The sequence below is a fragment of the Coffea arabica genome, chromosome 11c (assembly GCF_036785885.1).
Source record: "Coffea arabica cultivar ET-39 chromosome 11c, Coffea Arabica ET-39 HiFi, whole genome shotgun sequence".
Taxonomy (NCBI): domain Eukaryota; kingdom Viridiplantae; phylum Streptophyta; class Magnoliopsida; order Gentianales; family Rubiaceae; genus Coffea; species Coffea arabica.
The window spans coordinates 3,622,083-3,634,947 of record NC_092330.1 but is presented as its reverse complement, the minus strand read 5'-3'; the positions used below and the strand labels follow the sequence as shown (position 1 = coordinate 3,634,947).

Here is a 12,865-nt window from a genome sequence, read left to right as displayed (position 1 = left end):
GCGTATAATCATATATGTTATTGTATTCGTGAATTTTTGGTCAAATGAGTAGACACAATTACTCGATAAGAAAATAATATATTTATATATTCTTGGGGAATTCCACAATATATATATATAGAAAAAGATGATATAGTCCTTGGGACCTAGCTATTTTTGTTTGCTTAAACTCAGTTGATTTAAAATTTACTCAAACAATTCAAGTTCACTTTTGAAAACTACTCAATTAAACATGAATATTGGCAAGACAAAACATTTTCCAAATAGTCTTGGTAACCTTATAGTACACTGATATATTCTTGACAAAATGTCAAGATACAACAACATTATTTCATATTTTAATCATGTCATATTCAAGATTAAGTTGGAATAACACTAGTTAATAAGAAACATAGCAGTGATCAATCTTATCCAATTCAAACACTCTTCACTTTATAAGACCCAACTCGATGATGCCCCAAGAAGTATTAGGCCAAGATTTCTCCTTTCCCTTTATCACCAAAAGTCTAGCCCATGCAACCCATGCTTCCCAAGACATCCTCTTATCCCAAGGACTTCCCCACTCCAAAATCATTCTCAGCCCCTTTTGAGCCTCTTTTTCACCCTCCTCAAACCTCCCTTTGCTCAAGTAAATCTGACCCAAAACCACATGAGGCTCTCCAACAAAAGGGTTCTTCTCAATTGCCCTTATCAACAGCTCCTCAGCTCTCTCCAACGCAATCTTGTCTCCTTCAAAAACAGCCTCCCAATACAACTCCCGCCCAATTTTCTGCTCTTCTGCATCCAAAACTCTTGTGCAGTTCTCAAATACAGGTGGGATTACTAGCTCAAGCTCTTCATCTCTATCATCTGCTAAAACAATAACCCCTCCATTATTTCTTCTCCTTTGCTCAAGGAAAATCTCCTCTTCTCTCGCAATCAAGGCGTACAGTGCACCCATTCTTGATATTGAATTCAGCCATAATCCAGGCTTGCCATTACCTGGCCATAGACCATAGAAATTATTGCCTGAGAATTCCAAACGGCCATTTGAATTCTCAAACAAAACATCCTGAAAACCGAACAGTTGGTCTGAAAAGTCTGCCATTGTCATCAGGAGAAACACAGCAACCAATCTTCGCGAAACTGGAACTTCTTCTCCTGTTCTGATATGCTTCACTACTACCCCATCAGCAGGCAGAACAGACCTGAGTTTTACTCTCCAACTTTCCTCCTCGTTAAACAATCCTTTTTCCTTCGCATTCCTCAGAGAAATCTCCGAAAACTTGAGGTGTTCGTCCAATTCTTGATCATCATAATGAAACAGAAGATCATCATGAATCAAAGGATGACGAGGGACAATGCAGAACATGTGGATTAGCCTCTCAACAGCTTCTTGGACGTGGGAACGAACTACATCCCGACCGGTGGACGGATCAAAGATGGCAAGATTGACATAGGAATTGGAATAAGCAGAGTGAAAGAGCCCACAAAGGCAAACAGCATCAGGGGCTTTCCACAGCTTGAGAATGCGATATATATCAAACAGATGTTCAAGAAAACTTCCATGCTTGTGCCAGCACTCGCCTGCCCCAACTGAGCGCAGGACTGAGACTAGATAAGGAAGGTTTTTGTCCACGTTTTCGAGCTCTCCGCGGAGGAAAGGACGGGCGAGTTGCAGAAGGTCATTGAGATATTTATCTTCTGAGGGAGATAGAGTAGAAGGCATGGTGGCTGGGTTTTCAGAAGATGGATGAAGATTTGAGTAATCAATTCAGATATGATTAGAAAGAACGAGGAGTGCTGATGCTTATATAATGGCTGGAGACATGGAGACATTAGACTATATGAAAATCATCGAAAATGTACAAGGATTAAGGAAAATGTGTTTTACACTCCAACTTTTTGTTATTTACGGTCCTATCATTTGTTTCATAATATAATCTAAGAAATAAAAATTATACTATTAAAATAATAATAGCAGCGCGGTTAACCGAAAAAAAAAAAAGAAACCAAATAATATTTTTTTAAGATTAATTTTTCTTACATTAATTATATTAATGATTTTAGATGTAAGTCTCGCTATTTTAATTTAAATGTCAAATTTCATATATACTCTATTCATCTCGAGTTATTAATGTATAAAAAATTTATGTGGCTATCATAAAAAATGGATAGTAAAAAACGACAAGGTTTGATTGGCTATGTGAATCCAAAAGGACATGCATGATGATGTCGAGGCAGCTGTCACCCATTCAAGTAGAATACTATGCTCCGTTATCTTGAACTACCTGTCTCGGGGAGTCTGGGGGGTCTTTATCTCTTAGCAGCGGGGCACCCTGTGGGGTTAAGTTCCCACATCGCTTGGGGGGGTTTGAGGGGTTTAGTAGTTAAGTGCTGCGGAGCACTTCAAAAGTTGCCGGCTTTTGAAGTGTCTTCGCAGAGTCCATTTATCGAAACACTCATACAAAAAACTGTGAGTTATGAAAGGGGGTTATCTTGAACTACCTCGGCCAAGTTAGCTGATAATTTTGTTTCTCCTCCCCCCGCCCCCCCCGGGCGGCGGAGCCGGGGCGGGTAAAGAAAAAACGTGAAGTGACAAGTAAAAGAAAAAGGGAAAAATGCTAACTGATAATTTAGGAAATCTCAACCTTCTTCAAAAGGAGTTTCAAGTTTTTTTTTTTTTTGGAAAAAAATAATTTAAAAGTGTCTAAATGCTATGAGAGGGAGTATACATTAAATATTATTGTATGTGTATAAATGATAAATTCAGTATGAATTAGATGTCATAAAAAAAAAGTAGCTTTTCAGCAAAGAGAAATCTAATAAATTTGCTTGTGTTGATTTTCAATTTGCAAAAGTATTAAAAATGTAATGCAAGGTGACAGTGCGCCACCATGCAAAAATTTTTTATCTTAAGCAGTTCCAAGACAAAATTTACTCTCTTAATTAGACATACAGAACAAACCACAAAGCTAATTTTTGCTTTTAACGAAGAGACTATAAAAGTTTATGGCGGGCATGTCAAATCATGCTGGATGACAAAATTTCGTGATTATTGATCTCCATGCATGGATGACAAAATGCCTGCAAATAGCTATAAAGCTTGATAAATGAAGACTTGAAAAAAATCTTTAAAATTACGAAAAAAAGGAAAAAAAAAACAAAAACAAAGATACCATTTCCAAAAAAAAAATTGAAAAAAAAGCTCTTCCAAGTGATAGCCACAAAAAAGGAAAAAAAAAAAAAAAGTTGCCGACTTGGGAGTATTCCCACCATCAATATCGAACGATTTAAAGCGGCCTTATTGTCTATCAAATGCCTGAAATGAGTTCCATAAAAGAAAACAAATAGAAGTCAACAAACATTAATTATTCCTTTACAAATATTTTTGTTACAATTCTAGGTTGCAAAATGAAAGATTTCCATCCCATATGCTGCTTGTACGGAGGATGGAAAAGAATTATTGAAGACCTACATTTTTTCGTCTATCAGACGAGGCTATGGGATGTCTATGAGCTTAAATTTCTATTTAGAAATGATATTTCAAGTTAGTTTTGGCATCTGACCACTTAGAGAATCTAAATTACGGGTTTCTAAAAGAAAAAAAAAAAAGAGTAAAAGTAGAGTGTTAGAAGCTAAGTAGTGCAAGAAGCATTCATTGGTCAAAATAAATTGGGAATATTGTATAGAGATTCACAGATTAATTTAAAAAATATCATTTATCTTGTAGGATATTTTTCATGATCTTTAGCTTTTAAATAAAGTAAATAAAAGAAAAGAAAAACCTAAACCAAAAATAGCTAGAAGTATTAAGTTTTCAAATCCACAAAGTGATCCAAGAATAGCTAGTCCATTTATCTCTTAAAATTTTGATGCGAGTAAACAGTTTGGATTGTAGGTTTTTTTGAACTAGCATGTTTTCGCAATTGAATATGGTCTACTGTAAAACTCATATAGTTCTATATATTTTCGTACACACAAGTGTTCGTGCGTTTGAAACGTGAAAGTTGCTGCCAATCGTATGATTTGATTTTTCTATCCTTAGAGACCCCATGCAAGACTGCAAGTTCTTTCCATCCACTGCCAGGTAGAAAGCGGAAATTTCATTATGTACTATATGACTAATTGCTAGATGGTACTGCGGCATCTCTCTGCCGAGGGCGGCCAGCTGATGACAAATATGGTTCACGGGACGCATCTTCCAAGAGATTTTGCTGGGGCATCTCTAACCAGGGTGACTAAATAGAGTTCAGGGGACTCATCTTCCAAGCAATTGCCCACGGGACCACCACAACAGCTTTAACAGGGGTCAAGTTGATCTTACTCGGCCATGCTCCTAGTGGATACATACATACATACATATATATATATATATATTTGGTATAATTCACAGGTGTTCGCATCTATTTTACAGTCTGCGACTAATCCTGTTCGAATCGGGTCGAACCCCTTGCAGGAAGAAGCTCTCCCAACATTTTTTTTTTTTTCATGAATTTCAAATCCGAGATCTCATGATTAAGAGATACAAACCCTTCTACTTGCACTAACATCCTTTGGTTCGGCCATGCCCCTAGTGGATACAGCACTGCATTTGTAGTAGTAAGTGGTGTAGCGTCTGTCGAGGATTTAGTCACGAATTCAAGATATATGATTTAAAATTTTTCTATTCTTCTCACTTCCAAAATTTCATCCCTTTTCTACTATATTAAAAAAAAAAAAAAAAGTAGTATGGCATCTGTGTTCAACGCTTCATTTGAAGTTTTGGATACCTCAAAGTTAATGAACACAAGATGAAAACAGAGGAAGGCGAAAAGAGTGCTAATTGGGTTTTGAGGATGATCAAATCAAAATGTTTCGAACTCCATATTCTTTTTTTTTTTTTTTTTACAGAATTTTGGATTTTTTTAATTATTAAATACCCTTCATGCCTTTTGAATTTAAAATGTAACAAGTAGCTCCACTAATATAGGAATTTGGTTTGAAGTTTATGCATGAGAGGTCAAATATAGATGAAACATCATAAGTCTTATAAGAAGTAAAACGGTAATTTATAACATTTCAGCCTTCAAATTAGTGATGCTAACAAAAATGACAAACTATATAGAAAATAAAAAAAGGGATATTCATTAGTTATGGATTTAAAAAATCAATAATGTACTATACCTGAAACCTAAATTATGAAATCACTAAATCAAAAGCAAAGTCCTATCGGTCCCTCAAAGTGAAAATTTTTATTTAAATTTTTTTATTTTTGATAAAAGTAAAAGCAAAACACTACCAGTCTTATCAAAAATTTTAAAAAAATGTAAAAATATTAGTTTAAGAGAAAGATATAGAACATTTCACCGTAAACTATATCAATTCAATTTGTATATATTTGATCTAAATTCAACACAATTAGGTTTGAATAAGAGTGTAAAACCCAATCACTAAAATAACCTTGGGTGTTATTGACTATTTTGTGTATTTTTTATCGTCTTCTTCATATGTAAATATGCAACACTCCTATGTCATTCTTATAGTCTAAATCTTTTTTATTATTTTTTGGTAGTTGTAAGGGAAATTATAAGATATTACTCTCCGTTTTTTTATTTTCATTCTATGTGCGAATATTTGCAACCACTGTGACCAATTTGTATAGTTTTCTTATTGTGAGAGGTTAAGTTAAATATATTCTAAAAAGGTTAAACCAAATTGCATGTTATGGTTTTTTTTTTTTCCTCTTTTACCTCAAATTTTACCTCTCAATTTTACCTTTCAATTTGGAGGATGAATACATAATCAACTATAAACATTTTCAAAAGAAAGGTTGACACCATTCAACCCAATTTTATACCACAAATGACTGAACCTAGTGCTTTTATTTTAAAGATATAAATATAAGTATATTTTAAAAGTGTAAAACTATATTATAAGTTATGAAAAAAATTTTACTCGCTTCAAATTTTAACTCTTCAATTTAAATGTTGAAATGTAAACCCGTGCATAGCATGAGCTACAATGCTGTATTTATAGTATAACTAATTGCTAGATGAAACTCGAGCACCTCTAACTGTGGTGACTGGCTAATAAAGGTGGCAAGGAGGGCGGATGCCGGCTGGGAGGGGGCCGAGGACGGGACAGGGTAAGGGGGGAGTTATTTGGCAATGGGGCCTACTAGCATGACCAATATGGTTCAGGGGACTGAGCTTCCAAGCAATTGCCCAACGGCCCACCACAACAAGGGATCAAGTCGAGCTTCTTGAGGTGATGGCCCGATGTTCTTACCCAGCCATACCCTTAGTGGATATACCACAACACTAGCTAGCACTAGTAAGTGGTATGGCAGCTACCGAGGAGATTTTGATCATCTCGTTAAAGTTGAAGTATCAGGAATTAGATTCTCGTTTCAAATCTCTCTCGCATTTCTTAAGTCTCACTTCTCTTTTACTAAAAATTTAAAAAAATAAATAAAGTGGTATGGCGTCTAAGCCCAACACTTCATTTGAAGTTTTGGATGCCTCAAAGTTAATGAATAAAAGATGAAAAACAAGGAAGGTGAAAAGGATGCAAAATTGGATTTTGATGATGGTAAAATCATAATGCTTCCAACTCCATATTCTTTTTTTATTTTTATTTTAGATTTTTGGATTTTTTAATTATTAAATATTCCGTCATTCCTTTTGAATTTAAATATAAAAAGTTACTCCACTAATATACAAATTTGGTTTGAAGTTTATTCATTAAAGGCAAATATAGATGAAACATCATAAGTCCTACTAAAAGTAAAATAGCAAATTATAATATTTTACCTTTCAAACTAGTAATCCTAACTAAAAGGACAAACTATATATATATAAAAAAGAAATAATATTCATTAGTAATGGATTTAAAAATCAATAATATTCCTGTAACCTAAATTATGAAATCACTAAATTAAAACAAAGTCCTAACCATCCTTCAAAGTGGAAAATTTTATTTAAAATTTTTATTTTTAATAAAATTTAAAAAAATGCTAGTCTTACCAAAAATAGAGAAAAAGATAACAATATAGTTTAAGAGAAAAATATAGAACATTTCACTGTAAACTATATCTACTCAATTTGTATATATCTTATCTAAATTCGATACTAATTAATTAGGTTTGAATAAGAGTGTAAAAGCCAACCACTACAAATAACCTTGGGTGTTATTGACTATTTTGTGCATTTTTTATCATATTCTTCATATGTAAATATATAACACTACCATGTCATTTTTATATTCTAAATATTTTTTATTATTTTTTTGTAGTTGTCGAGGATATTATAAGATATTTCTATTAGTTTTTTATTTGCATTTCTATATGCCAATATTTGCAACCATTGTGGTCAATTCTTGATTTTGTATAGTTTTCATAATATGGGAGGTTAAGTTAAATATATGTATTCTAAAAATGTTAAACCAAATTGCACGTTATGAGTTTTTTTCTTTTGCTTCCAATTTTACTTTTCAATGTGGAGGGTGAATATGGAATAAACTATAAACTTTTTTTTAAAAAAAAATTGACACCATTCAATCCAAATTTATATCACATATAACTAAACCTGGTGCTTTTATGTTGAAGATACAAATATAAGTACATTTTAAAAGTATAAAGCAAAATTGAAAGTTATGAGAAATTTTTTTTCTTTTGCCTCAAATTGTGCATAACACGGTCAATATGCTAGTATAACTAAATTTGATAGATGCAACTAGGGCATCTCTAACCAAGGTGGCTAGCTGATGACAAGTAAAGTTCACGAGACTCATCTTCCAAGCAATTACCCAAGGGATCACGACAACAACTTTAACGGGGCCAAGTCGAGATTCTTGAGGTGATGGCCCGATGATCTGGCCCAGCTATACCTTTTGTTGGATATAGCACATCACTAGCACTAGTAAGTAGAATGGCACCAGCCAAAAAAGGGCTTGATGAGTCGCTACCTTTCTGGAAACCAACTTTTGGAACCAAATCCTGCATTTTGGATCTATAGATGGAGGATAAAGTGCTCCTCTGGGAGCGCATTCTTCCCTGTGGAGCAACAGGCAGTCGAGGCCTAAAGGAGTATTGACTATTGAGCCTGAATATATGCTAAAAGTAGTATTTTATGAATGGGATAATTTCAGAAATCTCCCCTGATGTTTCTCATAATTTAATTTAGCACCCCTTAAAATTTTAAAATCTCATCTACCTCTTTTAGATTGATATTTTTGTCACATTTAGCTCCTTTGGAGAAAATGCAAGAAAGATACAAATTTTGTTCCAATACTATCCTTATGTTATCTTATTTATGAAGCTTACAACAGCAATAAAAAAATAAAATAAGGTTAAAAAGTAAAAATATGAAAATATGAGTAGTTATAAATGCAATAATTGGTAATTTTGTAGATGTACGACCATTATTACCTAGTATAATGAACGATGTTTTTAAAGAAAACATAGAATATATATATATATATATATATATAGATCATTTTTTATTAAGTTTTTTAGTTCTGACTTATTTATAATTTTTTTATAAGTAGGATTTACATTACAAACCACATGTATGAAGAGATTGTATTAATTTTCAATGCAACTTAAACTACATCATGTATTAAAATATATTTTCTAAAAAAATTTCTTGAGATCTTTATAATTGTCACAGAAAATTTTTGAAGGCAATAATTACTTGTCAAAATTCTTCTAAGTTGTTGGCTTTATCTAGAGTTAATTTATCCACGTCCTTTACTATCCTACCAACACCTCAATACAAAAAATGCAAGAAAGATACAAATTTTGTTCCAATACTATCCTTATGTTATCTTATTTATGAAGCTTACAACAACAATAAAAAAATAAAATAAGGTTAAAAAGTAAAAATATGAAAATAAGAGTAGTTACAAATGCAATAATTGGTAATTTTGTAGATGTACAACCATTATTACCTAGTATAATGAAAGATGTTTTTAAAGAAAACATAGAATATATATATATATATATATATATATATATATATATATATATATATAGATCATTTTTTATTAAGTTTTTTAGTTCTGACTTATTTATAATTTTTTTATAAGTAGGATTTACATTACAAACCACATGTATGAAGAGATTGTATTAATTTTCAATGCAACTTAAATTACACCATGTATTAAAATATATTTTCTAAAAAAATTTCTTGACATCTTTATAATTGTCACAGAAAATTTTTGAAGGCAATAATTACTTGTCAAAATTCTTCTAAGTTGTTGACTTTATCTAGAATTAATTTATCCACGTCCTTTACTATCCTACCAACACCTCAATACAAAAAAAATATGGTCCAATATTGAATAGGGAAAAATCACCAATTTAGTCCCTAAACCTTTTTTTTCGTTGATTTAGTCCCTATGCATTATTTATAGCCAATTTAATCCCTAAACTTATATTTTGGTTTCAATCAAGGAGTTTAGCGGCGGCGCCACCACATAATTTCCATCAACTTCCTAATTGAGCAACCCAGAAGGGGTATTTTAGGGACTTCCATTCTAGGGCCTTAACCAAAAGGAGTAAATCAATGGGAAAAGCCCAATTCTAAACTTAGGGTTCTTTCAAAAAAGAGAGATCTAGCCAATTTTTGCAGCCCCGTGTAGAAAAAGCACTGCAATTAAATGCATTCGAGAAGGAATTGGGACAAAGCATACTCAGCTCAACTAGCAATCGAGTTGTTAACACCGTCATTAGATCAAATGGTTCAGAAACAGGAAACTCGATTCATGAAAGAAACGAGGAATACTACAATAGAGAAAAAATCGTGCGATGTCACTGCCTAAAACAATGCCGAATTATGATTGCATGGACAGAGGCAAACCCATCAAGAAGGTTTCATGGCTATAGAAATTATGGGGTAATTTTTTGTATGTGCTAAAGTTTAGAATTTGTTAAAATATTTCTTGAATTTTAACTATGAAATGGTGAATGCAAAAATGTGGTGCTTGTAAATTGTTTTTGTGGTATGATCCACCCATACCCAAAAAAATAAAGAATATAATGGGTGCAATTTTTAGGGACCTGAGAAGTGTTGAGAGAGAAAATATAGAATTGAAGATTGAAATGAACAAGTTGAAGGCAAAAGTGAAAAATCGTTTGTGGCTTGTGTCTGTTTTTGAGTTTTACTTCTTGTTGTACTTGGAGGCTAGGAAAGGAAGAAACAAGGTATGCTGGAATTGAAGATATTGCAGTAGTTTTAGACAGTGTATGGAATTTTATGGTTCACATGTACTTTAGAAATGAAGTAATTGTTGAGTTTTCATCTATGTTTTACTCCGTTTTGCATTTGGATTGTTTAGTATTTGTAATAGTTTTAAGATCCAAGGTTGGTCAACTGAGTTTTTTGTGACAAGTTCAATGTTATTTCGGCATTGTTGACTGAAGTGGAAGATTTGTAGAAGTAATGACCATTACAAAAATTCTTGCTCAGTAGAGTCATGACTTCAACACCAAGTGGTTCAAGAAGAGAATTCAAGAATACCTACTTGAGATTAAAAAATTGGACAAAACATTGCTTGAATGAATGCAATATATAGTCATCAGCTAATACGAACATCTTCAATTGGAACAATGCAATATATAATCATCATCTAGTATAACTTTATTTCAAAAGTAATCAGTTGTTCCAAAGCTCCACAAAATGTTTAGAATGACAATCCAGGTCCTACCAGCCAAAAAGAACTAATTTCAGTTGATGATTCACCACAAAACCATTTGAAACTCCCTATTATTAGTTTCCAGCAAATGCTAGGCAATAATCCAATGACCAACTAGTACAAAAGGTATTTGTTGATACAAAAGTGGACAAAAGACAACTTTTCATCTGCACATCTTCAGCAGCAAACAGAGTAGAACATCATCAGCAGCAACTGCTTCAGCTTACATCAATTCCATGCATCTTCACTTGTCATTTGGCTCATCAAGTATCCTATGAGCTTGTAAATGCATGTCTAGTGAGAAACGCAAGAACAATAGTAACATTTACAAATCACAACATACAATTAATAGCTAAAAACTTACTATTTGTTTTCTTCTGCTCACAACAGCTATCCTGTTTCACCAAGATTGTGCTTGATAGCAAGTGCAAGTTCATTTGCTCTGCCCTGGAATATGACAAAAATAACAACACACAGTCCTTTTTGGTCTCTATGAGCTTTCGGTTGGTGCACTAAGTTGCACATCGATTTCTTCAGCCATTTCAGCAGCTTGCTTGTTGAATGTAGAAGAAACATGTTCGACAGGTACAAGCACTTCAGCATTCATCTCCTTTAGTGTTCAAAGGTGGTCTTCTTTCACTGCCGTCATCTCCTTTAACATTCATCTGACACCTTCTTTTAGTGTGATCCTTCTGGTGACACTTGGAGCAAGTCATCTGCGTGACACCCTTCTTAGACAGTCTTGTACACCCTTTGGAATCAGGTCTTGGCTCATCAGGTTCTCTCCTTCTTACCTTTTTATGCCTTCCAGGCAGCTTCAACTTCTTTGGTGCACACATAGGGACCTTCTTAGATCTCTTCCAGTTATTAGGTCAATTAATTGGACCAATAGTTGGCTCATAAGCTTTTAGATAAGCATCTCTAGAATAACATTGATGCACTAGACTTTCTGGTTCAACTCCAGTTAGTGCAATGCAGCCAACAGCATGCGAGCAAGGTAAACCAATCAACTCCCACTTTCTGCATGTACAAGTCATTACCTTTAAGTCAACAACAAATATACTCCCATATATAGGTGCCACCTCAAACCTGTTATCATCAAACCACCTAGCAATATTTGATCTAGAGTCCTCATTAACCTTTTCAAGTTTTTTTTTTGAATTTTTTGGCAGATAACATCATTTCTTTTTCTCATCCACTCTCTCTTTGTCATCAGCCTTTCCATTAGGTATATTCTAATATTTTCTAACATACCAAGAATGGGCTTTTCTCTTGCCTCTAATATCACAGAATTAAAGCTCTCACATACATTATTAAGAAGTATGTCACATTTGCAAGTGGTCCTAAAATGTGACCTTAACCAATGGTTGGGTGATGTGTTATCGACCAGCCATTTGTGTGCACTCTCATCATATTGCCTCAGCACCTCCATTTCAGCTTCAAACTTATTGACATATGAGGAACTTGCACGTGCCCAAAACATACCCTTAAGTGTTTCACCGGGATGGTGCTTTTTGAAGTTGTTGTATAGATGTTTAACGCAATGTCTATGCTCCACTCCTGGAAGAATTTCTTGGATTGCAGAACCTAATCCCTGTCATATAAATTACAAAAAGTTCACAAATTAGTCTAAACATGCACTTTTTTGCAACAGTAGTATTAGAAAATATAAAATGTTTAGCTGAACAACATCATACAACCTTTTGTCTGTCACTAATAAATGTCCATCTTTTCTGGTCATGGATTTTAAGATCAAACTTTAAAAACTTGATGAACCATTTCCAAGACATCTTGTTTTCAGTCTCCACAACTGCATGAGCAACAGGATAGATGCAATCATTAGCATCAAGCCCTACACCAGTCAAGAGTACTCCCGGGTATGGTCCTCTTAGATGGCAGCCATCAATACCAAGCACAGGACGGCAACCTTCTTTAAAGCCTTTTTTCAAGACTGTAAAACAAATATATAGCCTGTGGAATCTTTCTTTTCCACTATCCTCATCAACCTCCGTCTCAACAAGCACTGTGGAGCCTGGATTTGAGCTCAACAATTCCTCACAGTAGTCTCAAATTCTTGTGTATTGTTGCTAATACTTCCCTTGAATCAAGATTTTGGCTTTTGCAAAGGTCTTGTAAAGCTGATCCTTAGTGATATTTACATTCAACTCCTTATGCACCTTCTCTTTAAATGCACCAATTGTAACTTTTC

The 12,865-nt window shown here is 33.7% G+C and overlaps 1 protein-coding gene across 1 annotated transcript; it reads right to left on the bottom strand.

Moving 5' to 3' along the window:
- Positions 1 to 239: 239 nt before the first annotated feature.
- Positions 240 to 1,774, bottom strand: LOC113715690 (uncharacterized). Its single transcript, XM_027239976.2, has one exon. The coding sequence runs from the start codon at positions 1,706 to 1,708 to the stop codon at positions 428 to 430; it is 1,281 nt and encodes a 426-aa protein (XP_027095777.1). The 5' UTR covers positions 1,709 to 1,774; the 3' UTR covers positions 240 to 427.
- Positions 1,775 to 12,865: the final 11,091 nt, after the last annotated feature.